This window comes from Trichoderma asperellum, chromosome 7 (genome assembly GCF_020647865.1).
Source record: "Trichoderma asperellum chromosome 7, complete sequence".
NCBI lineage: Eukaryota > Fungi > Ascomycota > Sordariomycetes > Hypocreales > Hypocreaceae > Trichoderma > Trichoderma asperellum.
Window position 1 is genome coordinate 1,390,445 of NC_089421.1, and position 26,792 is coordinate 1,417,236.

At 44.0% G+C, this 26,792-nt stretch overlaps 9 protein-coding genes across 10 annotated transcripts; 6 read left to right on the forward strand and 3 right to left on the reverse strand.

Moving 5' to 3' along the window:
- Positions 1 to 751: 751 nt before the first annotated feature.
- On the forward strand, positions 752 to 2,433 carry TrAFT101_011227 (uncharacterized protein; the record flags this gene model as incomplete). The annotated part of the gene is made up of 3 exons (XM_066129180.1): positions 752 to 1,001; positions 1,065 to 2,079; positions 2,127 to 2,433. The coding sequence occupies 3 exons, from the start codon at positions 752 to 754 to the stop codon at positions 2,431 to 2,433; spliced, it is 1,572 nt and encodes a 523-aa protein (XP_065985311.1).
- A 737-nt stretch (positions 2,434 to 3,170) lies between these two features.
- TrAFT101_011228 (uncharacterized protein) lies at positions 3,171 to 4,608 on the forward strand. Its single transcript, XM_066129181.1, has one exon. The coding sequence runs from the start codon at positions 3,279 to 3,281 to the stop codon at positions 4,425 to 4,427; it is 1,149 nt and encodes a 382-aa protein (XP_065985312.1). The 5' UTR covers positions 3,171 to 3,278; the 3' UTR covers positions 4,428 to 4,608.
- A 238-nt stretch (positions 4,609 to 4,846) lies between these two features.
- On the reverse strand, positions 4,847 to 5,701 carry TrAFT101_011229 (uncharacterized protein; the record flags this gene model as incomplete). The annotated part of the gene is made up of 1 exon (XM_024901460.1): positions 4,847 to 5,701. One exon carries the CDS (start codon positions 5,699 to 5,701, stop codon positions 4,847 to 4,849), a length of 855 nt encoding a protein of 284 aa, XP_024755033.1.
- Positions 5,702 to 6,935: 1,234 nt separating this feature from the next.
- On the forward strand, positions 6,936 to 8,352 carry TrAFT101_011230 (uncharacterized protein). Of its 2 annotated transcripts, none has more exons than XM_066129182.1 (3): positions 6,936 to 7,143; positions 7,199 to 7,330; positions 7,411 to 8,352. In XM_066129182.1, exon 3 carries the CDS (start codon positions 7,493 to 7,495, stop codon positions 8,255 to 8,257), a length of 765 nt encoding a protein of 254 aa, XP_065985313.1. In that variant the 5' UTR covers positions 6,936 to 7,143; positions 7,199 to 7,330; positions 7,411 to 7,492; the 3' UTR covers positions 8,258 to 8,352. The 2 variants fall into 2 exon arrangements, with proteins under 2 accessions (XP_065985313.1, XP_024755034.2); XM_024910822.2 differs by having other exon boundaries at positions 7,418 to 8,352.
- Positions 8,353 to 8,372: 20 nt separating this feature from the next.
- TrAFT101_011231 (putative NRPS-like protein biosynthetic cluster) lies at positions 8,373 to 12,331 on the reverse strand. The gene is made up of 4 exons (XM_024902877.2): positions 11,619 to 12,331; positions 11,169 to 11,565; positions 10,129 to 11,116; positions 8,373 to 10,071 (listed from the first exon to the last, which is right to left on the reverse strand). The coding sequence occupies exons 1-4, from the start codon at positions 12,262 to 12,264 to the stop codon at positions 8,431 to 8,433; spliced, it is 3,672 nt and encodes a 1,223-aa protein (XP_024755035.2). The 5' UTR covers positions 12,265 to 12,331; the 3' UTR covers positions 8,373 to 8,430.
- A 531-nt stretch (positions 12,332 to 12,862) lies between these two features.
- Positions 12,863 to 14,675, forward strand: TrAFT101_011232 (uncharacterized protein; the record flags this gene model as incomplete). The annotated part of the gene is made up of 2 exons (XM_024901446.2): positions 12,863 to 13,063; positions 13,129 to 14,675. The coding sequence occupies 2 exons, from the start codon at positions 12,863 to 12,865 to the stop codon at positions 14,518 to 14,520; spliced, it is 1,593 nt and encodes a 530-aa protein (XP_024755036.2). The 3' UTR covers positions 14,521 to 14,675.
- A 319-nt stretch (positions 14,676 to 14,994) lies between these two features.
- On the forward strand, positions 14,995 to 17,532 carry TrAFT101_011233 (uncharacterized protein). Its single transcript, XM_024905636.2, has 3 exons — positions 14,995 to 16,467; positions 16,541 to 17,312; positions 17,365 to 17,532. Exons 1-3 carry the CDS (start codon positions 15,152 to 15,154, stop codon positions 17,443 to 17,445), a joined length of 2,169 nt encoding a protein of 722 aa, XP_024755037.2. The 5' UTR covers positions 14,995 to 15,151; the 3' UTR covers positions 17,446 to 17,532.
- Positions 17,533 to 20,082: 2,550 nt separating this feature from the next.
- Positions 20,083 to 20,883, reverse strand: TrAFT101_011234 (uncharacterized protein; the record flags this gene model as incomplete). The annotated part of the gene is made up of 1 exon (XM_024901442.1): positions 20,083 to 20,883. The coding sequence occupies one exon, from the start codon at positions 20,881 to 20,883 to the stop codon at positions 20,083 to 20,085; it is 801 nt and encodes a 266-aa protein (XP_024755038.1).
- A 3,963-nt stretch (positions 20,884 to 24,846) lies between these two features.
- On the forward strand, positions 24,847 to 26,699 carry TrAFT101_011235 (uncharacterized protein). The gene is made up of 2 exons (XM_024902172.2): positions 24,847 to 25,417; positions 25,504 to 26,699. Exons 1-2 carry the CDS (start codon positions 24,894 to 24,896, stop codon positions 26,621 to 26,623), a joined length of 1,644 nt encoding a protein of 547 aa, XP_024755039.2. The 5' UTR covers positions 24,847 to 24,893; the 3' UTR covers positions 26,624 to 26,699.
- Positions 26,700 to 26,792: the final 93 nt, after the last annotated feature.

Sequence of the window (26,792 nt, forward strand, 5' to 3'; positions counted from 1 at the left end):
GATTCGAGTGGCCCCTGCTTGACATGAACCCTCATCTTGAGCCATCGCATAAAGTTTGCTACTAGTCATCCTCTGTGGGGCCAAGCCACCAACTTTGTGGAGATTGAGGGAGGCGGGGATGAAGATGATGGGATTGTCTACACGTGGCTCTCGAGATTGATCGGCTTGGCACGCCGTAATATTAGATAAAGTGGTTACATCGATCTTGCTCATCACATCTGAGACATGGAACGGCATTCACGTTCGCAGGTTCACGAGCTATGAGGAGCTGGGAGACGACTCAAGTTTTGCAGGTTACGTTGGTGGTGTTTAGCTTATTGCGCCATAGGACTAAGAGCTGCGCGATGGTAGCAAAGGCGAGTCAGCACTGCCATTCACTATAGTCGCCTCTTTTCTTCTAAACTAGCCCGAGAGTCGCTGACAGGCGGAAAGATTTTTGATGGCGCGGAAAGATTTTCTTAGTCTACAACGCACATGATCGCGCTCATAAGCCCTTCGGTTGTCAATTCCAAACTTGCTTCTCGGCCATACACTATCACGACATGCACGTAAAATGACTATCCCTTCCATGGTCTCAAGACGACACTACCTAGTCCGCTTTCTGGGGGTTTTGGTAACGGATGAATGGTTTGGCGAAGGCGCAATGGCCTCCTAGAGCGCTCATAAACGTGTATATAAATGCACGTCCGTACCCTGCGGCGTTGTCAATATAGCCGCCTGCTGTTGAGCTTATAAAACAGCGTTATCGAAAATGGCTTTCTCGTTCATTCGCCAAAACCGATTCTCTCGGCATTTTACCCCCCGTCTGGCCCTTTCTGTGGCTCTGATCGCCTTATCCACCTTCAACTATGGCTTTGACAACCAAGGTATTGCAACAAGTCAAGCAATGCTTGCATATAAAAAGCAATTCGGAGACTACAACCCCAAGACCAATACATATGCTGTCCCTACATACTACCTTTCTCTTTTGAACAGCCTTAACTTCATAGGGTTCGCTGTTGGTAGGTCGAATAACAAGAACGCATCTTCAAAAAGACGTTATATCTAATACGTAATGCTTTTAGGTCTTTACGTTGGCAGTAACATTAGTGCTAAGTATGGCCGTAGAATGGCCATGTTCTGCATGTCCCTTTGGGCTATTATGTCTGCGACTGTCCTCATCTCAGCTACAACAAGGGGACAGGTACTCGCCGGTCGTATCCTTAATTATACATATATAGGAATGGAACTAGCTACATGCCCTCCATTCCAAGCTGAGATCGTTCCAGCACCTATCAGAGGCTTCGCTGTTGGGACATATCAGACCAGTCTATTGCTCGGAGGCGTAATCATCAACAGTGTCTGCCGTGGCACAAGTGGGCTTACCTCCAATGCGGCATGGAGAATTCCAATGGGCCTTTTTTATATCGTTCCCATCACAGTAGCGTCATGCGTCTGGTTTATCCCGGAGTCTCCCAGATGGCTACTTCTACAGGATAGAGAGGAAGATGCGTTGCGGTCTCTCCAAACGCTTCGCGGCTCCGATCCGTCTTACAACGCACATGAGGACCTTGACGGACTGCGTTTGTCTCTCATCGAGGAACATAATCAAGGACGATATTCGGATCTTTTTCGTGGCACAAATCGGAGGCGCACTCTTGTTGCTATGGGCATGAACTTTTTCATCCAGGCCACAGGATCGCCGTTCACCGCCGCATACGGAACTCTCTTTGTGCAGTCCATTGGTTCAATTAATCCATTCAATTATTCAATCATGAGCTCATGTATCAATTTCTTCTGTTGTCTTGTTGGAATTTCTATCACGGACAAAATTGGCCGCCGCCCCATCCTAATGACCGGCTCTCTTCTCCAGATTATCTGGCTTTTCACTATGGGAGGCATTGGAACAGCTGCGAACCCTTCTCTTACTCAAAAACAAGTCATAGTCGGCGCCACAGCATTGTCGTCGGCCAGTCTGTGTTTTAGTTGGGATCCATTGAACTACATTGTCACAACAGAGCTTCCAGCATCAAGACTCCGCGATAAGACTCAAAGAGTTGCCTCCATTGTTAATATTGTAACAAAGTGGGTTCAGTCTCCGTTAGTACCATTTTAGAGGCATTAAACACTAACATCTGGACTTCTAGCTTTCTCTTCTCATTCTTCACTCCATACCTGCTTAATGCCCCGTACGCAGATTTGCAGTCCAAAGTAGGATTCATCTTCGGGGCGCTAGCTATCTGTTCTTTTATATTTGCCTACTTCTGTGTTCCTGAGATGAAGGGGAGGAGCTTAGAGGATATCAACGAAATGTTTGACAAAGAAGTACCAACTAGGAAATTTGGCAATTATGTGTTGGAGCATAAGGCAGAAGGCAAGGCAGAAGTTAAGGCTGAAATAATTGAGTTGGAGACGATGAACATGGACAAACCGGCAGATATCCATATACTATAGAGTTGTATAAATTTCTGTACTTGTGCTAGTACATAGTTACATAACAACATGAAAGGATAAACATAAACACACTCATTAGAAGCACCATGCCTTGAGTAGTCGTAGGAGATTGTAATAGTGATGCTCGTCTAATAAATGCTCGAAGCGATATCGCCGTCCTCCATTGAACGCACTTTTTAAAATAGCTTGAGAGAATATATTGCACCTAGTCACTGTTGTAAAGATGATGATGATCCAAATACGCGCGATGAAAAATATCAATATGAGTGTGATGAAAATCATTTAATTGAAGACGGCTGGTTGTTATGTAAGGTTTGATAGGAGACTTGTTGTTCTTACATACATCTTCGAGTCAAAATACTATGAGACATTGAAGATAGGCAGCAGCTATATTGAGTAATAACTGAAGAGCCGGCGCAAGAAATAGAGACATTGGACGTGAAGAAAATGTATATCCGTCTATAGGCGCTTTGTGGGTTGTATGTTGATTCACCCATGCTCCGATTTTGCATCCGAGCATTGCCCGCTTTTACTAAACATCTGCGCAATCTTTCGTGAATAGGTACTCAACGCCGGTTGGTCATTAATTATTGTTTGTTGGCGGCGCGCAACGAATCACAGTAGCCCAGCTGTGAGCCACTCCGCTACCCCATCCCTGATCCACCCATTGCTGCCTATCGCTGCCTGTTGCTGCCTCGTTTAGCTGGGAATAGTCAGCAAACAACTAAACAGCATAATGTAGTTTATGTCTTGTTATGGATTCTATAAATGCACAAAGAAGTTCCTTTACTTGGTAATCTTTATCTTGCTTTCGTGACATTCGGTCGTCTTTTTTTTCTTTCAGCATGAGCTTTTTATTTCCATCCCTCAGAGGCTCTCGCCACCAAGGCCAGCCTCGCTTTAGCAGAAGAGCTGGGCTCAGAAACTCGGCACCACCTCCACCAGAACCACTGTACCAGCAAATTCTTGCAAAAGAGATTGAGCCACAAGAAGAATCACCGCTGTTCTCTCTTTTACCCCCTGAAATTCGCACCAAAATCTTCACTTTTGTGCTGTCAGATTATGAAGATACTGATTCTCCATACCACATCGACACCTGCTACTCGCGACCTTCGTATTTCGCTCCTCGCAAGACTAGCATCGAGCTGCTGAGGACATGCCGCGCCATATACCGAGAGACCTGGTTCCTCCCATTCATTCTCACGGAGCAGACGCACTGGATTTCTGCTCCGGATCGCGCACCTCCCGGTTACCAGAGCTGGCACAGCATAAGGAAGCTGAGAGAGCTGCTCCCTGAAATTAGTCGGCAGTTGAGCCAAGACAAAGTCGAAATTGAGAGCCTTCACGCTTTTGCGCAGATGTATCGTGTAGAGGAAGGCGGATTAGCCGATCTGCTACATACCCCCGGTTTACATCCTCGCCGGCTAGCGTTAACAATTCGCCACACGGACTGGTGGTTCTGGGAAAACGATGAGCCGCTGCGCTTCGAAGCTGATTGGATTCCTAGAGCAGCAGCAGCAATGTCACCTTCGACGCAAGAATTTCGGCTTGAGCTCGAATCACTAGAACGCAAAAAGGATCAAATTGACACCATTGGCAAGCATATAGCCGAGAATTGGTTCTTCAAGAAATCTGATGGCAATGTTCTGTACGCGGACGTCTCGGGCAAATGTCACGAAGTATCCCGATGGACCGGTACGAGTACGTGGCACAATAAGCGATGGACTCGTGATGAAAACACGGATGGCAAGCTGGATTATTACATCTTAACTATCACCTTTATGTCGGAGTCCGCCCTGGTAAGGAGAGGAGGGGTGGTGAGTGAGACAGCCAAGTCAAATGCAGGAAACCTCTTTTACCAGCATATTCCAGTGAATCTCAAAAAGGCCCCAGAAGTGAACTCAGACTTGTTCCATTTATCCGGGGAATTGGGCCCTATGTATGCGACCCCAATGTTACCCTTGCCTAGCGAGTCGGATGAGGAAGATCTCTGATAGAGAGAGGGCGGATTTTTCTTAAATCATAACTTATTCAACCCTACGATATACATAGTCGTCATATAGCTTCATTTGTCATTATTGTTTTATTATGTTAATCCTGGAGTATATAGTATAAGCAAGAAAGTTGCCACTTAACTCACTATATCCCCAGAGTCCTTTATAAATCCGATTGCGCCACGGAGTATTTGAGTTAGTCTTATGAGATGAATACTACAGCATATTGTTGAGACTGATAGTAATAGAGAGAAAAAGAAATGCCTAAAAATGCCTAAAAATGCCTATAAACTTCACTGCTGCAAGCCAACTACAATTTAGGACTTTGTATTTCTGACTTTTATATAGGGGAAGCTCCACATATATATATCTATAGTGAAGGATTCTACCAAACGTCAAAGAGGGAAAAACAATCGCTGCTAATTACTTAGAAACTTCTCGACCACTTCGTTAAATTTAGCATCGTTCTCCCAAAACATAAAGTGGCTGCCGCTTTCATTTTCTTTAAAGATTTCCAGTTTGCTCTGTGGGATGTGAGAAGCAATCCATCGAGCACTGTTTATCCCAAATACACTTCGTTCACCACCGACAACGAGCGTAGGAATAGTGATTGTGGGTATGACATCCCTCCAATCCTCTGCAGCGTGGTTTATTAATAACTTGGCTGCATGAGAGAGATTCATTTTGCTCCATTGATGCTTCATCCATACAAAGTCTTCCGCGCTCAGTGATGGAGAGAATAGGGATCTCAGAAATCCGGCCGCATATTCCCTTCCTTCGGCCCCACGTAAACTGTTTCCCATCTCAAGAGCAGTAGTGGGTGTGAATATTGATCCTAGAGAATTGGCCACGCCGTCATCCCATGCTGGATCTGCGATTATGCAAGGCGATTGGTCGACAAGTATAAGACGAGAAATACGCGTCCGAGAAGAAACGAAAGTGTCCCAATGTGCCCAGATAATGGAGCAACCCATGGAATGTCCACAGAGAACAACATCCTTAAGATCTAGTTGAAGAATTATATCGTTCAAGTCTGCTGCCAAACGAGTTATTCGATACCCCCATTCCGGTTTATCAGAGTCGCCAAAGCCGCGATGGTCAATAGCAATGACGCGGTACTTGGCGCTGAAATAGGAAATCTGCTTCCGCCACTGGATTGCCGTTTGTGCCCATCCCGGAATAAACAGTAGCACAGGATCAGTTGCATTCCCAGCAAAAATATATCGTATAGAAATTCCGTCAAGAGTTGTAACAGCGCCAGAGGACATTGCCATATTGTAATTGAAATAAGTGATTCCAAGTGATAATTCCAAGCAATTGGGGGTATATGGAGAAACAATGGTCAATTGGTTTAGTACGAATGGACCCTTAAATCTTCAACGAGATATTTACGACGGATCATTATATCAGATTTCACATTTAATAGTACACAACATAAACGCTGACCCGGCATACCTGATTAGTGATTGAGCGATGTTTTTTGCGAATACTAGTACCTACATGTGTTATTGTTCGTTGAATGCGTAGCCTCAATTTTGTTGGTGTGAGATTTTAGACTCTTTACAGTGGGCCATAGTATCACAACACAATTGTACAGCGCCAAGAAATGGATCCTGTGAGTGAAGCTTATTCATTTAAGTTTCCGCTGCTTAAGAGAAGTAAGCTTCTCGGCCCTGTCACATCGTTTACAGTTACCTTATCTAATATATATATATATAGAAAAGTACAGAGCTACTTTATCCACTCATATGTTGCATACCTAGCGTTTAAGCCTGTATCAGGATCATCCGCTGAAGTACTCGTAGGTCATTCCTAGTGTAGAATAAGAACTTGTGCTATGGTAAGGGCGGGCTGACAGCTCGGTTGCATCCAGAAGGATTTTATGCACTTCTCCTTAGTATCGCCGATGGACAATTGCTATTGGTTTTTAAGCGTGGCGATTGTGGTACGATTACATCTTAATAGTAATCTCATGCCGCATTATCAATACAATGCAGCTCTCGAGTATTTAGTTGGTACATAAGGCCCGTTGATCTTATTACGTATATCTTGATTAATGAACCTATAAATAGTACTTGATAATCTCCATTCTACTTATTGTTATGTTGCAAGCCTAACACGGGGGGATCCTCGCTCCATAGCATGCACGTAATCTCAGCGGAGCTCGGCCCCTCCTCAAGCCCAATTTACAATTCTTGTCGCGCTTGCCAATGTATTTCCAATTTGAGTACTGTATCATTTATAGCTAACCCTGCAAAAATAAATGTCTTCCATCTTAGCAAAACCACATCAACTCCAAGTCCGCTTTCTTCTATACCATCACCATGTTGTCATGGCCTAGAATACGCATGTAAAACTTGATACTCTATAATGTTACTGCCACTGGCAAGGTGCCTTACCTAATGGCCTAGGTCGTTCAGTAGCTCCAATTTTGATTGATAAAGGCTTGGAAATCCAATCCCCCGCGTTATGGCATTAGAATTTGTAAGCTTTAATCACGCCACGAGCGATGATTTAAATGAGAGGAAGTGCCAATTAGGACGCAAGTATACGATCACATATCTATTTACTTTGGTTTCTTCCCATTTCCTGGTTCTTGAGAGATTCTGAGGCTCAAAATTGGCTTAAGTCAATATATCTAATCTATACTTAGTTCCTCTTATCTTGCCGTAGCGTCATCACATATAGCTTACTCGACATGTCATCAGAAAAAAAGGTATTTCGTATAAGCCACAGTATCACCTGGGGAGATCACTTACTCCATTGTTTAGATTTATCACGAAAACGGTAATTTCACTCGGCCAGATAGCATTTTCCGAAATTTCGTTTCCAAGGACCCAAACTCACGGTTTCCTGCTGAAAAGGGCCGCTATGCCCTGTATCTCTCCCCTGGTTGTCCATGGGTTAGTCAAATTACACCCTCTGCTTCCCACCAGTTGGGTTAATTTAATTTTAATAGAAAAAAAAAATCTAATATTATTAGTACATAGGCACATAGAACTTTGATAGTTCGGTTTCTGAAAGGACTTGATTCTATAATTGATGTTTACCAACTCCATTTCACTATGGGCCCTGAGGGATGGTATTTTAGCGGCGAAGGAGGCTCTCTAACCGAAGATCCTCTGCACGGGTTCAAGAAGCTCAAAGAATTGTACCTCAAAGCCGACCCTGACTATACAGGTCGCTACACCGTACCTGTATTATGGGATAAAAAAGCCGACGTCCTTGTCAATAATGAATCTTTAGAAATTATCCGTATGCTCTATTTAGAATTTGACGAGTTTTTGCCGGCGCACCTTCGTGAGGAGAACCGACCTGGTAAAGGCCTATATCCGCCGCAACTCAGAGCTGAGATTGATGTGATGAATGAATGGGTATATAACACCGTGAACAATGGTGTCTACAAGGTTGGCTTCTCAAAGTCTCAGAAAGCATATGATGAAAATATCTATCCACTATTCGCATCCCTCGATCGCCTTGAAGAGCATCTTAGCCACAGAAAGCCTTTTCTTTTCGGCGACTCAATCACTGAGGCCGACATACGTTTATACACCACATTGGCGCGATTTGACGTTGCGTACCACAGCGTCTTTCAATGTAACCTCAAATCGATCCGACACGATTATCCCCGGCTGCACGCCTGGCTTCGGAGGCTATACTGGGATCAAGATCAAGAAGGGCCATTGCGCGCGGCATTTTATCGCACAACAGAACCTAATATATCGCGGTATGCTCTGGGTTATGCGGATTCTAGGTGGAAGATCGTACTAGAGAGCCAGGGACCGCTGGTGGTGCCCGCAGGGCCACTGGTACTTATGGAGCCTCTCTGAACAGAGTGCAAGCATATTTAAATGATATTTTCGTAGCATATCATCGATATGCCAATCTTAATAGCGATTAAAATTCTGTTTACAGTCAACGTCACGCCGCATTTATTGAATTGCTCTTTGACATCCGATCTTTCTATATTTTATATTCTAGTTATAAGTGGCTCGAAATGCCTCTAAATCCATTCAACTCCGTCTTCAACGATCCATCGAATCTTGTCCAATACCGCTTGATCAGCGTCCTCTGTATCCACAGGTACGACATCAAACTCTTTGATACTAGGCTCTTCGTATACATGTATTCGGTTGTCGACCATATTTGCTCCCATAACGCTGTCTTGACGCTCTTGAAGACGTCTCGCAAGAATATCTCGGTCAGCCTGTAGATCAATAAAAATAACCTTTACTTGATGTGCAAACATATGGCGACGAATCTGGTTGCGGTATCTTTCTCTCAAAGCAGAGCAGGTAACAACCGCACAGTTGTATCCAAGGTCGGCGAATGTATCCGTGGTTCGTCGATTGATTATATCGATCCAAGATAAGCTATCTTCGTCAGAGAGTGTAATGCCAGATCTTATTTTCACAATGTCTTGGCGGGAGCATAGTTTGTCACCCTCAATAAAAGGGATGTCAAGCGCTTGCGCTATCCTATTTCCAACCGCCGATTTTCCCGTTCCAGATGGTCCTGTTATAATAATAGCCGTTCTGTCACCCTCTTTTAGAGATGATGAGATCTTCCATGCCTTTTCATTTAGATAGCTAACAAATTTGGCGACATGCCCCTCTAAAAGACTGGGAACTGTAGCCAAGGCTGGCGAGAAAGAACGCGCCACTTCGGTGGCAAATCTGTTTGATGGACTGAACGAATCTCTGTCATACTTGGATGCAAAGAAATCTAGTAGCTTGATGGGAGGATTGGCCACGGGATCCAAGTTCGATGTCCGCAGTCTCTTAATCCACTCTTTGGGCTCAACTTCGTCAAATACAAGCCCGCATCTGCGTAGAGCAGGTAGAAGGTCATCATTCCAGCTAAAGACTTGTGGATTAGTGACATTAGCAAATATGCTTCCCGCTCCGGAGAGCGATATATCTGTGACGACATCTGCCACAACATCGACAGGCAGCCACGATGGAGTTTCTTGAAGTCTCGGTAGAGCGCCGATTGTTACTGCAGTCTGCATCATCATAGGTACTGCTTCTTGGGAGTTCCACACTCCATGCTCTGTATCGCCAATAATTTGCCCAATACGAAGCACGCGAGTAGTTACACCCTGAGAAGCGGCTTTAGCGCAAATATGCTCGGCTACCGATTTAGATTGAGCATACCCCATGTTTTGTGCCCATGAAAAGTCTGGAACGCGTTCGGGAACAGGAACAACCGTTGCCTGAGAGCAAGTACTGACTGACGAGCAAAAGTTCATTGTTGCGGGTGGCTGCGCAGACTGGCAGAGAGAAATAAGATGTGATACGCCTGCGATATTTCCTTTCTCGAAACTTGATAGGTGCATGTTAAAGTTAACAGACCAAGCGCAGTGGATCACCGCAGTGAGATTCTCCGTAACGGCTTCGTAGGCTGATTTAGACAATCCAAGATCTGGCTCTGCCAGATTTGACGGCAAGACTATGATTTTACGCCGCGAGGCTAAAGACAGCAAGTGGTAAACCCTTCTCTGTATCATTGAGCGTACAACTCTTTTGTAGCCATGAGTTAAATCATTGGCACGAACTAGGCAATATACTTGGTCAATATCGGGCCTAGAAGCTAGTTTTGCAACAATATAAGCGCCAAGAGAGCCGGTAGCGCCTGTAACAACCTGAAAAGCGGAAGGTCAGAGATATTGCTAATCATGGTATCAAAGAAGAGAGCTTACAATTGAAGAGTTATTTGATATAGATAAAGTCTCTGTCGAATATCTCATCACGAGATTTTCCATCTGTTGTTCGATGGACAGCTTCTCAGCGGCATCTTTACCAATTCGTAGAGAAAGTAAAAAGCTGCTCAATTTATTAATTGACGGCTGCTCAAATACAATTTGTTGCCCAAGTTTATTTCCGCCAATATCGACCTTTCTCAGAATCTCACTTCTCATTTGGATAGCTTGTAATGAGTCTAAGCCCAGCGAAAAAAAGTCTTCATCGTCTTGAACTGGCGCAGATGTTTCAGCCGTCTTGTGGAGAAGATCTCTTACAAATTGTTGCAGCTCTGGGAGATCGAATTGCACAAGTTTTTCTGAACTTGAATCAGCAAGATCATAAGTTTCCTCAATTTCCACTTTGAACTTTTGGTAAAACGCTTGTCGTATTATGCTTCCCTTATCCGTATGAGGATAAGCACAATCGTGTGGTAATAGCCGGATCATATTTCGAGAAATTCGGGCGAAGGCATCCGCAGATTTGTTCGCAAATTCGACGACTGGCCAGATTATATCAAGTATCTCTTCATTAGTGCGAGCAGCCAATCCAGCGGCTGGGACAAGCAAGATGCCAAGATGAGCACGACCAGCACCGAACACGACGGCTTCAGTGACGTTCTTGTTCGATCGTATTGTACCCTCTATATCCACAGGGTTAAACTTTTCGCCATTTACAAGAACAATTGTATCGTCCAGTCGAGCAATAAATTTCCACGCTCTAGGAATGCTTGGATGAGGTTCGAAAACATCTTTCGTTGCGTAGGCGCCATCTGGCCGACTAGACTGCACCTTGGATGGCCAGCCTTCCAAAATAACACACTCATACAAGTTTGAGCCCCGTGGCTCCCATCTCAAAAATGGCGCAAGTGCATCGTGTTCTCGGACATAATTCCACGCTTTATCGTCTTTCGGGCGAAAAGAAGTCATGAGTTGCCCAACTTCGGTTCTACTTTTTATTAACACTGTTTTGCAAAGACGCGGAAAACGAATTCACTTACGCTCCATAAAGACCTATAAGATTAACTCCATTCTCGACAAGAAGATTTCCTAGATCATCCGGGCAGGCTGAACCACCATACATTACAAGTTCTAAATCCTGAAGGAGATTAATGCCTGTCTGAGACTCTGAAAGCAGCTTGAGCGTATATGGAACGCCATAGAAGATCTCAAATTTGTTTCTCTGGAAGATTTTCAACAAGTTTTCTTGGGTTAATGGAAGTTCAGCATTGTAAAAATGAATAGATTTACGGCAGTGCAATGCCCGAAAGAAGCTGCAGATACCATAGTTGTGATATAGCGGCATTGTTATGAATGATTTCATATTCATGCTGTTTGCATAATTGGCAAGACATGATTTATGTGTCTGAAAAATTGGCTTTGGATGGCCAGTTGATCCTATGTTTCCATCAATTTTTATTTTCACTAAGTGTAAACCTTATTTGACTTACCGCTTGAATGGACGATAAGAGCAATATTTTCCGTCTCGGTTTCCGGATCTAGATGAGAATCTAGTTGAGTGTCTCCATGAGCTTCTATTGAATACTCAAATACTTGACGGTCTATAATCTCATATAGTTGCAATAGTGGGAGCAGATTTTGAATCTCTCCTGCTGTGCTCAAATGTTTCCTGTCTACAATGATTGTAGAGGCTGATGTAGCATTCATGAGAGATTCAATAGCTGGAACTGTGATCCTCGTTGATAGAAGGAGAACCGTATGCCCAAGCTTTATTAGAGCGAGCAGCGTAATGAGATATTCGAAATTTGATACGCCTAAGAGTGCCACAACAAGCGGCTTTTCTTGCGATGACTTTCGCGCGGGTAGATGCCGCTCATAATGATTTGCCACCCTCCAAGCGAATACATCAAGTTGCTGTAGATTATAGTCTATAAATTCTATTCCTGACTTTGGATACGAAACAATATGATCTTGAGGATAAGATGTAGCGCGTAGGCGTAATAATGCATCGATTGTGCGGGGTACGGACTCGGACTTGGCTATATTGGCTGAAGTTGACGATGGCCTCACTACGGGCTTTCTTGAGGGATCCAAAGATCCCTGATGAGAAGCCGAAACGTAGATGGCAGCTGGCATAATGTTTCGAGTTGAGACTTTTATAAAAATATCAAGAGAAAGTTTCCTTGCACTCAGTTGGAATCTGGGGATATGGGACCTATTTCATTACTTTGCACTCTATAGTGAGAGGGAAAATAGCCGCACTATATTAAATGCTTATCTAAGCATAACCATGTCAAATGCGATCCCTCGTTGTTTTAGCATGAATGGCCTCATTGATGCTCCTTCTCGATATTCCCTCTCTGCGGATCTTTATCCGTTAACACGACGATGATCTTGAAATTTCGGATAAAAATCCCCAACATCCACCGGCTTTTCGTTAGCAGAATGCAAGTGGAACTTTACCCCAGATTTGATTTTCGAGTGCGGGGCAAATACTAAGCTACCCAGAGAGTCGGATGAAATGTAGTCACATCAGTTGATAATTAAGGATATACTTAATCACAGCTTATAGGTACTTCATAATAAAATTCCTGACACCACCTCGATGGCTCCATGGTTTAAGATACAGGCGGTGTTCTCCCCATTCTCTCACAGTTGGTTATAGCCGTCTTATGTGGCCTCCATCTAAGCATCTTAAACCCAGCTTCTTCAATCTTGGCCCAAAAACATTAACATGGCCCTAAACGCTGCGAAAATCGAGAAACCAGAGATTGTCATGATCGATGATAAAGATGAAATACCTACCAACAACGACATAGAGAAAACAGCGCAAGTTAGAATTATTGACAGCATACCTGTGCTGGGTCTGAGCGAAGATGATGCAGCTTTCTATAATAGCGTAACACAATATCAGAGGAAGAAAATCGTCAGAAAGGTGAGAAGCATCAGCAAGAGCCGTCTTTGTAATAAAAATTAACGCTAACCGCTCTATGTCCACAGGTTGATCTACGACTTGTCCCAATGCTGGCGATTCTCTATCTCGTTTCACAACTCGACCGTGCAAATATTGGAAATGCAAAAATTGAAGGACTTGCTGAAGACCTTCATCTAGTGGGCAACCAGTACAATATTGTCTTAGCCCTGTTCTTCATACCATACATCTTGCTCGAGGTACCCAGCAATGTCTTATTGAAGAAGTTCAAACGCCCCTCAGTCTATCTCGGCTCGCTGGTCACTATTTGGGGAATTGTTATGACCATGCACGGAGTTGTCAGCAACTTTGGCGGGTTGCTCGCCGTGCGACTTCTGCTTGGCGTGTTCGAAGCGGGGTTTTACCCTGGCGCAATTTATCTCTGTACATTTTGGTACATGCCGAAGGAGCTTGCCACAAGAATTGCATACTTTTACTGCACCAGTGCTTTGTCCGGAGCATTTTCAGGTCTTTTGGCCGCTGCAATTGCTCTGATGGATGGCATTGGTGGGTATGAGGGCTGGCGGTGGATCTTCCTCCTCGAAGGTATTGCTACTACTCTGCTTGGAGTGCTTTGTTTCTTTTTCCTCATTGATTCTCCCTCGCTCTCAGGAAGTTGGTTGTCGCAAGACGAGATAAGATTCCTTGAGCTCCAAGCATTCGTGAAGCAGGGTGGACGTTTCTCAGAACAGTCAGCTGAGAACAGATTCGGCTGGTATGAATTCAGAATGGTTCTCACCAATTGGAGGCTTTATCTCCAAGCATACATTCTCCTTTGTATTTCAGCATGCTCATATGGTACCAAATTCACCCTTCCTTCCATAATTAAGGCGATGGGCTTTTCCAACAACACAATGGCCCAACTTATGACAGTACCTGCTTACGTCGCAGGAGGTATCTCTTCTATTTTCTTCGCTTTCCTATCTGATCGTTTTCTCTGGCGGATGCCCTTCGTTGTCATTCCTTTATTACTCATCACTATCGGATACTCTGTTGTGATAGGCTTCAACGGCGACCTGGGAGGCAGCCATACTGGCCCTGGTTATTTCGCCCTTGTGCTTACTTGCATGGGTATCTATCCTGTCCAGCCTTCCGGAACTAGTTGGGCCGCCAATAACCTGGCTCCAGCCAACCGTCGCGCGATCGGAGTTGCCTTTTGCATCTGTATGGGCAACATTGGTGGAATTATCGGTAGCTTCATGTATCTTGACAAAGAAGCGCCTTTCTATCACACAGGCTTTGGTCTCTCTTTGGCCTTTGGTGGCTCTGGCGTTCTTGTTGCCCTATTCCTGGAATTGAGTTATATGTGGGCTAATCAACAGAAGTCCAAGATTCCTGAAGAACAGATTAGAGCACAGTTTTCGGAAGACGAACTTCTTAGATTGGGGGACAAGAGTTTGCTTTTCAAGCATACACTCTAATCGGTGCTATTTGGTATTTGTATTCTAGGGGTTGTTGCCTCAACTAAAAGATTCCACCACTGCGGCTCCCTTCAACTGTTCGGTGAAATGTTTATATTGTTACATTCAATAATATGGAGGGGAAAAAATATTATCTTTTTTCTTTTTCGATAAAGGGCAATGCATCAATTTCTCCAAAGCTTCATAGGTTGAATAAGAACCTGCATATGTAGGGAATGACTATTTTCTGAAATCTCGACAACTATACCCATACAGTGGCTAGAATATGCTACAAACTAGGCCGACTACTCCGTATATACTGCTTCTTTATCTAGCGACCTTATCACAGTAAATACACCTATCGTCATGCCATTTGAACCTGCAATCTTCTATATTGAGACTAGGCTCCCAGGTGGACCAGAACTCGTAATCTTCTCACGAAATCCCCGCAATGCAGCATCCTCAAAGTCCCCAGTCTGTCTCGCACTGGGAAAGGGACGCTGCTACTATTTTAGTGCATCGCAGTCTAACCCTCGTATTAATACTCCATCCTTCGGCTTCTTTTCCGCCTTTTAGACGTTCCTCGCGTTGCGGTGATAACAGCAAGAAACGTATCCTACCCCGTATCCACCACGTATTGACTAAGCACCTAATGGCACCAGAAGTCACAGGGCAGAAGAGGAGCTCTGAGTACATTGAAGATACTCCAGATCTTGCATTTCGGAAGGCGCGTAAAGTTAGTCGCGCTTGTGACTTTTGCAAGTCAAGAAAAGCGAAATGCAGCGGTGACCAGCCATGCGCAAAGTGCATATCAAGAGGCCGAGTATGCTTGTATGAGGCAAAGTATACTCGTGGCATGCCACCTACGCCTCCGCCGTCATCCGATGTGAGCCAATTGCAGTCGGGAGGCGATAGTGGACGGTCTTCAGCCAGCAGATTCGCTGTACCTGAAAGCATATCTTTCATGCCGAGCTCTGGTTTAACCCCAAGTGGTAATGGGCAAATAGCCCAGACATCGCGACAACCAGAAGTACTTGCTGCTCCCTCTCGTGCATCGCCTGAGTTGGGAATGGCAGAAATCCAAGGTCAGGTATTTGATCCGACGTCTAGTTTGGCATTTCTTCATAGAGCGTCAAAGCGCCTAGCGACTCACGGTAGCAGTCAGGGCAGTGATGATTCCCGGTCATCAGCTGAAAGTCAGCTGGTATATATGGCTGGAGACAAGCCGTTGGCAATAGAAAGCGAAGGCAGCCAGCAACTGTATACTCTCCCTGACCCATTGGAGGCCAGGTTTCTCTTGGCTCTTTACTTCGATGTCTGCATCGCTACATACCGCATCTTACATCGTCCATCTACCGAAAATTGGCTGAGTATTATGGAAACCAATATGGAGGAAGGGATAGCCATATGGCACACGATTGGACGTGCAAAGGCAGCCACTATATACGCAATTCTATCAGTTGCCAAGTTCCATCGTGAGAAGTCTAAGGGATATCTCACAGGAGATTGTCAAGCGCTTCGCTTAGCTGATAATCTTTTCCGCTTCTCAATGAGGCTCACAGAGCAAGAGACAGGATTCCCCAGGCTAGAGTCAGCCCAAGTTCGCATTGTTCAAGTTCTATATCTTCTTACCACCTCACGTTTCAATCAGAGCTGGTATATTTTTGGAAATGCACTACAGCTTATTTCTGCTCTGGGTTTGCAACGCCGTGCTGATTGGAGAAGAAGACACAAGCCAGCAGCTGATTATATCGAAAAACAGTGCTCTCTTAGAACTTTCTGGACTGCATATGTTCTTGATAATTATCTTGGAGTTGTATTTGGGAGACCACGTCATTTTCATGATGAATACATTGATCAAGATCTGCCCGATCGAATTAATGATGAAGACATGTCAGCAGACGGGCCTGTTGGTGATATTGATGATCGCCGAGGGTGTCATACTGACGCGTTGGTTTTTCATGCACGGTAAGCACATACTGGTATTTAATATTGTCTCTGACATATGATCTGACATTGAATTAACTCATTTGTTCATTAGCATTGCAAAGATAATTGGAGCTATTTCACAAGATATGTACACAACGAAACTCATTTCTGAAGTCGAAAGAATAGCTGCCGCAAAAGACTTAACGCAACGGGTTCAAGATTGGCATCAAAGCCTACCTGCACATCTTGGTGCAGTTCATCCATCTATTTTGATCCCCAGCTATCGAAGGCCAGCTTTAGCGCTGGGGCTCGCTCACTCGCACGCTATTATGCATGTCAACCGCCTATTTCTGATGCGTTCCCCGGCTTCTGTTTATACTTCACAGATTAGCGACTGTATTAAAGCTGCAAAAGATGTGCTGGAATCGGTAGACACTATGGCCCGAGACGGGCCTATTTTTCACGCCTTTTGGTGGACTCACTACGTGACGTTTTGTGCCCTGGTGGTAACATACGTATGGGTTATGCAGCAACATCGTATAGGCGCTACAGACGATCCCAGTTATAGTGTGAGACTGATGCAACTTGCAGAGAACTGTCACGGCCATCTTGCTCAAGCAACATCTTCAAATTCACCCAGTCGGCGATATGCTGTGATCCTGGAAGGATTTCGAGCTGCTGCGGTAAACAAATCGACTCCACAGCAGTTGAGAACTCCAAATAACGTACCACATGAACAGTCAATAGACCTTAATCCAGGCACCCCTACTCTCAATAATAATGATGGGGGCGGGTTTTTTAGCATCTCTCAGGGCAACTCAATGGCACAAATGCCTATCTTTCATGATTGGCAGCTTACAGATTGGTTGGATTTGGACTCATCGGTAAACCCTCTCTCCACATATAAGTTGTGTACTCCCAGTTAACATCATACAGGCTTTTTGGCCGAGTTTCAGTGTGGATGAAGTTTTATCTCCAGACGAGACCCATACCGCAGATCAGAATTCTTCTACTTGAGGCCGACACCCTACTTGCAAAATTTAATTTAGATGTTTTTAGTCCTACTTACATAACAATGGATGTAATATTTGCTTCTAAAACGGCTAAATTCTTCAAGTGATCATATCTAATTATTTCAAAATTTTAATAACATGACTTTCAGTAAGAAAATTCTCTTCGGAGTGTTGTTTTGAAGTCCTGGGCCTGTCCATGATAAACTGATCTCACTGATTACTTGACTGGTGCGAATATCTTCTATTAGACTAATTTCACTGCAAGTATTACAGCGCATATTTACACTTCTACGACCTTAATTTTATGATCGACAATGGGCGCGTAGGTTTGCCAGACACCAAAGTTCGCTGCTGGATCATAAATCTTACACTGAAGAAAATAGGTACTTGTTATCATGCTCAAATCAGTTCAACCATGTGGGTAGCTCATCAGACAGAATATCTAGCTCGAAAAGTGGGAGAAAGACTGTCTCCAAATAGCGGTTTTACATACTTTGTGAAGAGTAACGGATTATTATCCGCGCAGTGCAGTAACCGAGTCTCGCCACTAGTTGATGCTAGTATCAAGGCGACAGCTACCTGGGAGAAGATGGTGGGAAAATCGTTCTAGACACCACTAGGGATCTTATAGCGCTATTCTCGCGGGTTAATTCGCACTCCTGAATACTGGACCTATCCGTTACCCAACTTTGTAGGTATTAGGCCTGCATGAACCATTGGAATGGCATGGTCTAAATTCTCATATTTTTACAGCATAGTAGTACTCCCCGATCTTTGTTCATCATCGAGACTACTCCTCAGCCTTTGCTTTTATCCATATGAGAATTGAAGGATAGTGCTGTTGAGTTTCAGAGTGCCTGTACAGATGAAAATATATGCAGAGCGGATGCACTATGATTGGAGATATCCATTTCTCATTTTTTGCTGTATTTATCTCAAGCAACGTAAATACGGCTACATGTCCTTCGGAACGCTACGCTATACCACAATTTTCTTGGAAAGGCCAAAATTTAGACCATAGTCGGAAAAAAGCTGCCTGTTTGAGTCTGTCATATGAAATGACTCGCCGAAATAAATGCTATTTGAAATGGTTTGAGTCGTAAGAGATGTGTCCGCGTAAGGAACTCGAGGGTAATAGACGCAGGAGGCGAGTGTTAATCGTGATTTTGCCATTTCACAATCGAGATGCATCATGTTCGCATTGCTATATTTATTCCCCACTCACCATCTACACTTTCTCATTCGAGGCCCAAAGTGGATATTCGGCGTGCTAGACATCCTGAAGGACTCAATGTTGCATTGGTACCTTGTAGAAGTAATGGCGTAATAAATCGCTGCGTAATCTACATATACATAAGTATCATTCTATACAGCATTCTTAACTCCTGAATTGTCTCTTAAACGTATATTTCAATATTTTTTTAAAGACTAATGTAAATACATACGATACCTGCTGCAATATTTAACGTTTATATGTCTCAAGCATATCTACAAGTTTATTTTCACTGCGATCAGGGAGATCAAGCACTCTCTCTTTAAAGTACGCGCAATCTATGGAGCGCTTCCTCCAATGATTTGGACTACGGCCCATAAATACCTAGAAAGTCGGTGTTGCATTGCATTTTGGATGATTCTCTCAAATTGACCTTGGATGACGAACTACGCAAAATACCCATGACCGCCCGTGCCGCTTGATCCGGGCAGCATCGAATTTGGGCGGGGTATTATTCAACGCATTTCGATGCTTCCGGCATACAGAGATGAATTCCGAGTCTCAGAGAAGTCGCTGCGCATCCAGCCAAATTGGCCGTACATCAATCTAAGCCATATAACATTTCATATTATGGGGCATTCCTCTATGTCCAATTTCGGGATATTTGTATCGATTCAGCTCGTACTAGCAGTTCCATTCATGGAAATAAAAGATCCATCAGTGCCCAGTACTAGTGTAGTTCTGGGGCGTGATGACGCGATTTACAATGAAGAATATGCCCAAAGAGAAAAAAAAAAAAAAAAAAAGAAAACAATGAAAAGAATAGCCATTGAGCCCATAGGAAAAAAGACACATGAACGCAGTTGTCACGAGTTAAGTGGAGGAGGCCAGCGTTGTTACTCTGTGTGTAATTAAAGAGCGGTGTGTACAGCTTGCAAAATAAATGCCGACGCACTAAGTAGGAACGAATGCATAGAGAGCCCAACCATTCTGGACTCTGATCCTGAATGAAAGTTCTATTGACTACTGAGGCTATTTTTGAAAGACGAAGAGACAAAGGTGAGGCTTAAGGGCTAATTGGTAAGAGTAGATAGGTTCTAAACCCAAACTTCCTAATACACATAGTAACGTTGGATCGATTAGATAAATTAAATATAACCTTCTTATACAAGGTGGAATGCCAGGGATCACTACGAGACATCAACCATTAATGGACAACTTATACTGACTTTCTCCACAAATAAACAGATTAGAATTTGACTATGGAATCTGTGATATGGACTACCCATGGATCCCTTACGCCTCCAAATACCATCCTATCATATGTGCCACGACTCAGCTCCTCAGTCATATTCAGCAGGCCTACCAACCATCAAACGCCATGGTAGAAGGACCAGTGGAGCTAAAGCCGCCTTTCTCACCACCAGTTTAGACATATTTGTCAGTGACAGTTGAGCCGCTAACAGTGACGCTGGTGAGTGTCTTTCCACTCTGCTGGATATCAATGATGGAAGCAGTAGAAGCATCAAGCGTAGAGCTCTTGGTCGAGGCTGTGGCACCAGTGAAAACAACGCTGCCCCAGTTGGCAAGGTTCACCAGAGAGGAACCTTCCTCATAATCTTCCACAATCCACTCTGCATTCTGTCCTCCAAGAGCAGCGGAAGACGTGAGAGACTTGGTCACGGTCTTGCCCGTGGTGACATTCTCAATAATAGCAACACCAGAGGTGCTGGTGGATGCACTGACACTAGCCTTGATAGTATCACCCTCGTTGATTTGGATGGAGAAGTCGTAGGCATAATCAGGGAACCACTCATACCAAGCATCATATGATACTACACCATTCTCAATGGTGAAGTCAACACCGGTCTGCAGAATAGAGTTTTGATAAGTGTCTCCATCAATTCCAACCCAAGCAGAAGCGCTGTAAGTTCCACGGGAAGATCCCCCAGAGGGGGCCTTGGGTGTGGGCACTACGAAACTGGCAGAGACAGCGTTGAAGGTCTGTCCAGATGGGGGCGACGTGATGACAGCTCCCGACCAGTTGGTAGAATAAGAGACATTGGTGTCGTTGCTCCTGTCAGATGTTTCGATGCGTTGATTCGGTCTCGATGAGCGCGCTGCAGCTCTGCGAGCAATACGCTCTTCCAGAGTGCTGTGACCTCGGGGAGCGGCGCTGACATAGCTAGCGAACAGCGCGTAGCTGAGTGTGATGGCGGAGAATTTCATATTGCAAAGTTTGCGAGAATTTAGCGATTGCTAAAGATATATCACGGTTATTAGTGAAGACTGAGCGTTTGATACTGCAGTATGCTGCTGAGTGCTGTTGTTGAATCCCTTTCCAACGCGGAAATACCTCTGCCTTTATAGATATCTGGAACCTTCAGTTGTGTAAAGTGCAGCATCATAAAATAGCGATAAATACTACCTTCCGAAATAGTTTTCCTGCAGCTTATCAGGAAATATTAGGTGAAGCAAAAGAAAAAATGTACCTAGATTTCTTCCTGCAGGACGGCATTGGAGTGTTAGTGTTTGCATCCCATGTTGATGGTTGACACTGTCTTATCCTGAGACCAATGTTTTCTATGATACATGAAGCCTTCCCCTTGTTTCTAATTGTGTTCTTATCCACATAAAGAAACTTATACCCGAGAAGCATTTGCGTGATAAGGCGTAATTGCAGGGCCGGTATTGCTAGGTATTGCATTGGTGGGGGAATAATGGCGAATATCACGAATCGATGCCGACAGGCAGCATCAGCGACTAACCAGTGCGAATGATACAATGCACAATCTAAACTCTAGAACTATATGTTATGACCTTATCGTTTACTCTCCTGCCTAAAACAGGACATTTTACCGAAATCTTTATGGCATTTTTTGCTGCAATAATGACCAAATTGCTCGTACATGAAGCATGTGATGAAGTTGTATCCCGCACCACCGAATACAGTAATACAGGGTAAATAAATGCGCAGCCTATTATTCTTTGCACCATCTACTAACAGAAGTTTGTGGCTGCCTTTAATTCTTTCTTTGGTTGCTTCTTTTGTATACATACATATATATGTGTGCGTGCCGGAATATATATGTATCCAACAGCAATTATACTAGTAGATTTCATTATTATAAATACGGATGGTGCGATAATTCGACAATGCTTGAGCATCCCCCCAATCTATGACAGATCTTTACAGAAACTTGCTAAGGATTTCTTATTTCCCTTTGTGATCTTGCGATGGAACACTTTACGTACAAATAACTCTTTAGCATTTGGAACCGAGTAACCGGTTGAGGATGGAGGTTCAGAGCAACTGAAAATGGCCCGTCTACTGAATGTTGAGTTTATGTTCTCGGTTGGATGAAAGTAGCGACATGTTTGACGCGAATATTTAAATATATATTTCATCTATTTTTCTCTCTTGTCTGGCCGTTTCTCACCTGCCTCATACAAATCAACGAACCATACGCGCATTCAAGGTTGCTAATATACCTTAGGGCTAATCTACTTTTACTTACTAAATATCTAAAATGGCTTTTAGTCAAGCAACTAACTAACCAAGTTTTTAGTAACGACAGAATGGGATTCAGTTGCTGAATAACTGAAAGAACAGGACTGAGTCAAGCTACTAACTAACCAATTTTTGGGGGGATTATACTGAAGTTTTAGTGACTAATTTGCAGCCCTGCTCCTTCGTTAACTCTACGCCTTATCCACCCCCCCGCAATGGCATCTCGAGCCCGAGCCTGCTTAATTAAGAAAATGCCGATGAATAAAGAGTCAGATAGGCAATGACATTAAGTTAGTCTTCAATCCTGAACAGGACCATGTTTTACGCGCTGGACTGTAACAGGACATTACTCAGGAAGATATCTATCGGGACGAGGATGACAATGTCCATCTTGGATACCAAAAACAGGAAATGTTGCAATAGGTAGGTTCATTGGGAATTTTGCCTTCTAGCATCTATCCAGTCATTAAGGATCAAACGATTTGCTTCATATTCTACTAGAGATTTTGTGTAGAAATATGGCAAGGAATTCAGCGTCACGGTGTCGTTGCAACACTTTATGCACTTATATGTACATAAGCGCGTTGTACGTGTAAGTTTCATAAGGACGCAATGTTATACCCAATCCAAGAACATACTGTACATTTTCCAAGGGATATATCCTCTTTTTGAATTTAGCGTATACTTAAGTACTATACTTGGCTGACAAGGGCTGTGAAGAAAAATAGGGAATTCACTAATGATCGGCATACAATTCTCAACTTCACACACTACAATGACACTATTCTCTACTGATTAACTGGTCTAATAGTGCTCATATTCTCAATTTGTGTGTATTTTAATTTTGCGGTCCCTATTTCTCTCGCATCGCTTGGCTGATCTCTTCAGATGCAAGATAGGAGTTATTTTCCAAGCATCAATAGCCATCAGAGGAGACTCTAACCAAGTGGGTCATAGTGTGAAGCGAGTCGCGACAAGAATACTCTGTATATCTGGTCGATTTCGCGCTTCTTTGTCTAATGATGCATTTCTCTCATTTCAAGAAATATATATATATATTGACAATCATCATGAAGAAAGAAGTCCACTTAAACTTCGCCTTGGTTGTCAAGGCTTGCTAGAGAATTATGAAAATAGAGACAGGGCTTAAATGATGATGTGTATGCCATTTATTTTAACTGATATAAAATTCTAAATCACACAATGCCAAAGCTAAGGATATCAATACGAAGAAGTGAGTAGTGAGTACCCAGATACTCTATGTATTTAGCAATGAAGAAAGGTGACGGTTTTGGTTTGTGTGCGCATTTGGAAAGTTGCCAAATATTAGCAAATGGGCAGAGACAACAGACTAGTTGAGTATGCGGGTAGGTATGTTGAGAGTAACAAGGCAACTTCTGCGCGTATGCCATCTAAATTGTGTGTTGATTAGTTGCCCGGTTTCTATGTATGTTTCATGTCTAGTTGATTGGATAATATTTCCCATAGCAACTTAATGGTTGCATCCATCCATGCTCCATTCCATTTACGCGGGGTTGCTCGTTTTAGAATTGATCTGACACGTTGTTTCGCAACAGTAGGACAACAGTGGGATATCTTCGGGATGTAGCGCCATCCCTATTCGGCTTATCAGCATTTTCCTCTTTCGTCTATCCTAGGCGAGCTTCGCGAACCTGTGGGGCAGAGAGGATTCTCAGTTCGAAAGCTGAGACTTCAAGAAAGCATGACAGCCCTACGAGCCTCAAAGTTACGCTGAGACAAACATCGGTTTTCAACAGGATATTGCAAGGATAAACTACTACGCAGGCATCCCACTGGGGTGGAAAGTTTACGCGAAACTCCATTTAGCCAGTTCTTTGAGACAAGGTAACAACCGTTATTATTTGATTAGTTTGACTCGGCTGCATCATATTGCATTTGAAACTATGGCCAAGATCGACTAATTTTTGGAGAAGTATCCACGCTGACCCTTTTGCAACCACGCAGCTTTTCGCTCGGCTATGTCGCTGTGCTTAACTGGCATGTTCGTGACTACGATGAATACAGGGCGATGTGACGCTCTATTAAAAGTTGCAACACGTGTGGATGGTGTGTATGGCCGAAACTTGGCCTTAGGATTCCAGTCCAATATATAATCCTCACTTCTATCACTTTCATTCTGCCACACTGATTCGCGCGAGTTTCACGCCGGTTATGGCGTTGCGGGCGCTGGGAACCCACATTGACAGCCCTAAAGCAAGAGCTCGTTGGAGCTAAAACGCGGACAACTAACTTAGAGTGAATTATGTCCGGGTCAATGTGGAATTATCAATCGGTTTTACCTAAGTAGGAATATTTTACTCTGATCTAATGCCTAATATATGATTATTTTCATCTTTCCGCACAATGCAAGCGAGGGGGCCAACACAGTTCCTGCTAGCGTACGCGCCGAGGTAGTATATAGATGAGGGACATGGGTATATGTAGGCAGACGCACATAGAATTACTGGGGCGATCTATTTTTCACTTCGACTGCGATAACGACAGAAGTAAGATACACGTAATGTTTCGATTATGATTGGAGCTTACAGTGTGGAGAAAGAGATGAAGAGTGGGAAGCACCGTCAAGCTCGAATTATTATATAGTTTGCCCATGCCCCGGCGTCAGACTTTTTCTCAACTTGATGGTTCGGTGGGCAAACGCACAAGGCCGTTACTGCCTGGTGTATTTCTTCTTGTATAACTCACAATGTCCAATTTAATAATTGCCCAGGGCATTGTTGCTGCCCTGGCCTTTATTATTTATCGCCTCTTCTTCCGCAAGAAGCAAACTCTCCTCCCACTACCACCTGGCCCAAAGCCTCTTCCCATTCTTGGAAACATCAACGATCTTCCACCCCCAGGTGTACCGGAGTTTGAACACTGGCTTCCTTTCAAAGACAAATATGGCCCTATCAGCTCGGTTAATGTGCTGGGCCAGACAATGGTCATTCTTCATGATTCGGACGCCGTTACGGAGCTTCTGGAGAAGACTTCGATGAAGACATCTGCACGAGCCCAGTTATTCTTTGCGACTGAAATGTGTGGTTTTGGCGAATTCCTTCCTGCTATGCCATATGATGATGAATTTCGTCAACACCGCAAGTATATTCACCAGCAGCTAGGGACTAAACCTCTTGCAGCTCGGTTTAGCGATATCCAGGATGTAGAGTCAAAGCGTCTTCTATTGCGTGTGCTAAACGATCCTCAGAACTTCATGGAGCATTTGAAAGCGTATGTTGGAAATATGTGTTCTGTTCCTATCTTTTCTTTTCTTTTCTACTTTTAAGAAGGAATATCATCAACTAATTCCCCTGAAGTGAAGCGTCAGCAATTATTCTTAAGATTACCTATGGCTATACCATTGAGCCGCTTAACCCGGATCCTCTGGTAAAGCTTATTGAGGACGTCATGTCGAACCTGTCTGCTGCTTTTGTGCCCATGTCATGGCCTGTCGATATCATCCCTGCTCTCAGACATCTTCCAGATTGGTTCCCCGGCACAGGCTTCAAGCAGACTGCTCGCAAATGGAGAGCTATTAATGAGGCCGTCGTTAGTACCCCTTACCACTTTGTTAGAAAACAGATGGAATTGGGTATCCACCAAGAACAATCATACGTCTCTGGGCTTATTAGAACCTATGGTAATGAAGATGGTTCCGGAGTGAGCCCAGAAGACATGAAAATTATTCAGCTCACAGCTACAAGCATGTATGGCGGTGGCGCAGATACTACGGTATCGACCCTAATGACGTTTACAATTGCCATGATCCTGTTTCCAGATGTTCAGCGAAAGGCTCAAGAAGAGATTGACCGCGTGGTCGGCTCTGGCCGTTTACCTGAGTACGAAGACCGAGACAATTTGCCCTACACCGATGCTATTGCCAAGGAAGCGCTTCGCTTCTTTCCGGTAGTCCCAGTTGGAACAGCACATAAAACGGAAGAGGAACTTTTCTTCCGCGGTTACCGCATTCCCAAGGACTCATACATCCTGCCGTCTATCTGGTGGTTCTTGCACGATCCCAATGTGTATCACGAACCTGATTCGTTTGATCCTGCGCGCTATTTGGAACCTCGAAACGAACCCGATCCCCTGGGTGACGCGTTTGGATACGGTCGCAGAGTATGCCCTGGAAGATACCTTGCAACCGAAAGTCTTTATCTCACTATTGCACGACTTCTGGCGGCGTTTACCATTGAAAAGGCGGTGGACGAGAATGGCAAGCCGATTGATGTGGAATTTAAAAGTACACCTGGTTTGGTAAACCACCCTCAAAAATTCGCTTACAGAATTAAGCCGCGAAATGAAAAGTATGCCAGTCTTATTCGAAAGGTGGAAAGGGACCACCCGTGGGAGGAGAGCGACGCAGTGCATCTTGAGGGAGATTTGATTGAGGAATACAAGGCGAATTGCAAAGCTCAGGCGAAGAAATATCATTAAAACATTAGCATATTCATAGCATCATTTGTGTTAATTTACGTAGCTCCCCAATAGTTCATATCAACTCCATTATGTCCTCCTCTCTGTATTATAGTAGGCCTAGACTCAGGCCTACTTATCCTCTGGGGTATCGTATCCTCTGCTGTGCCGTTGCGGCGCAGCTAGTTCC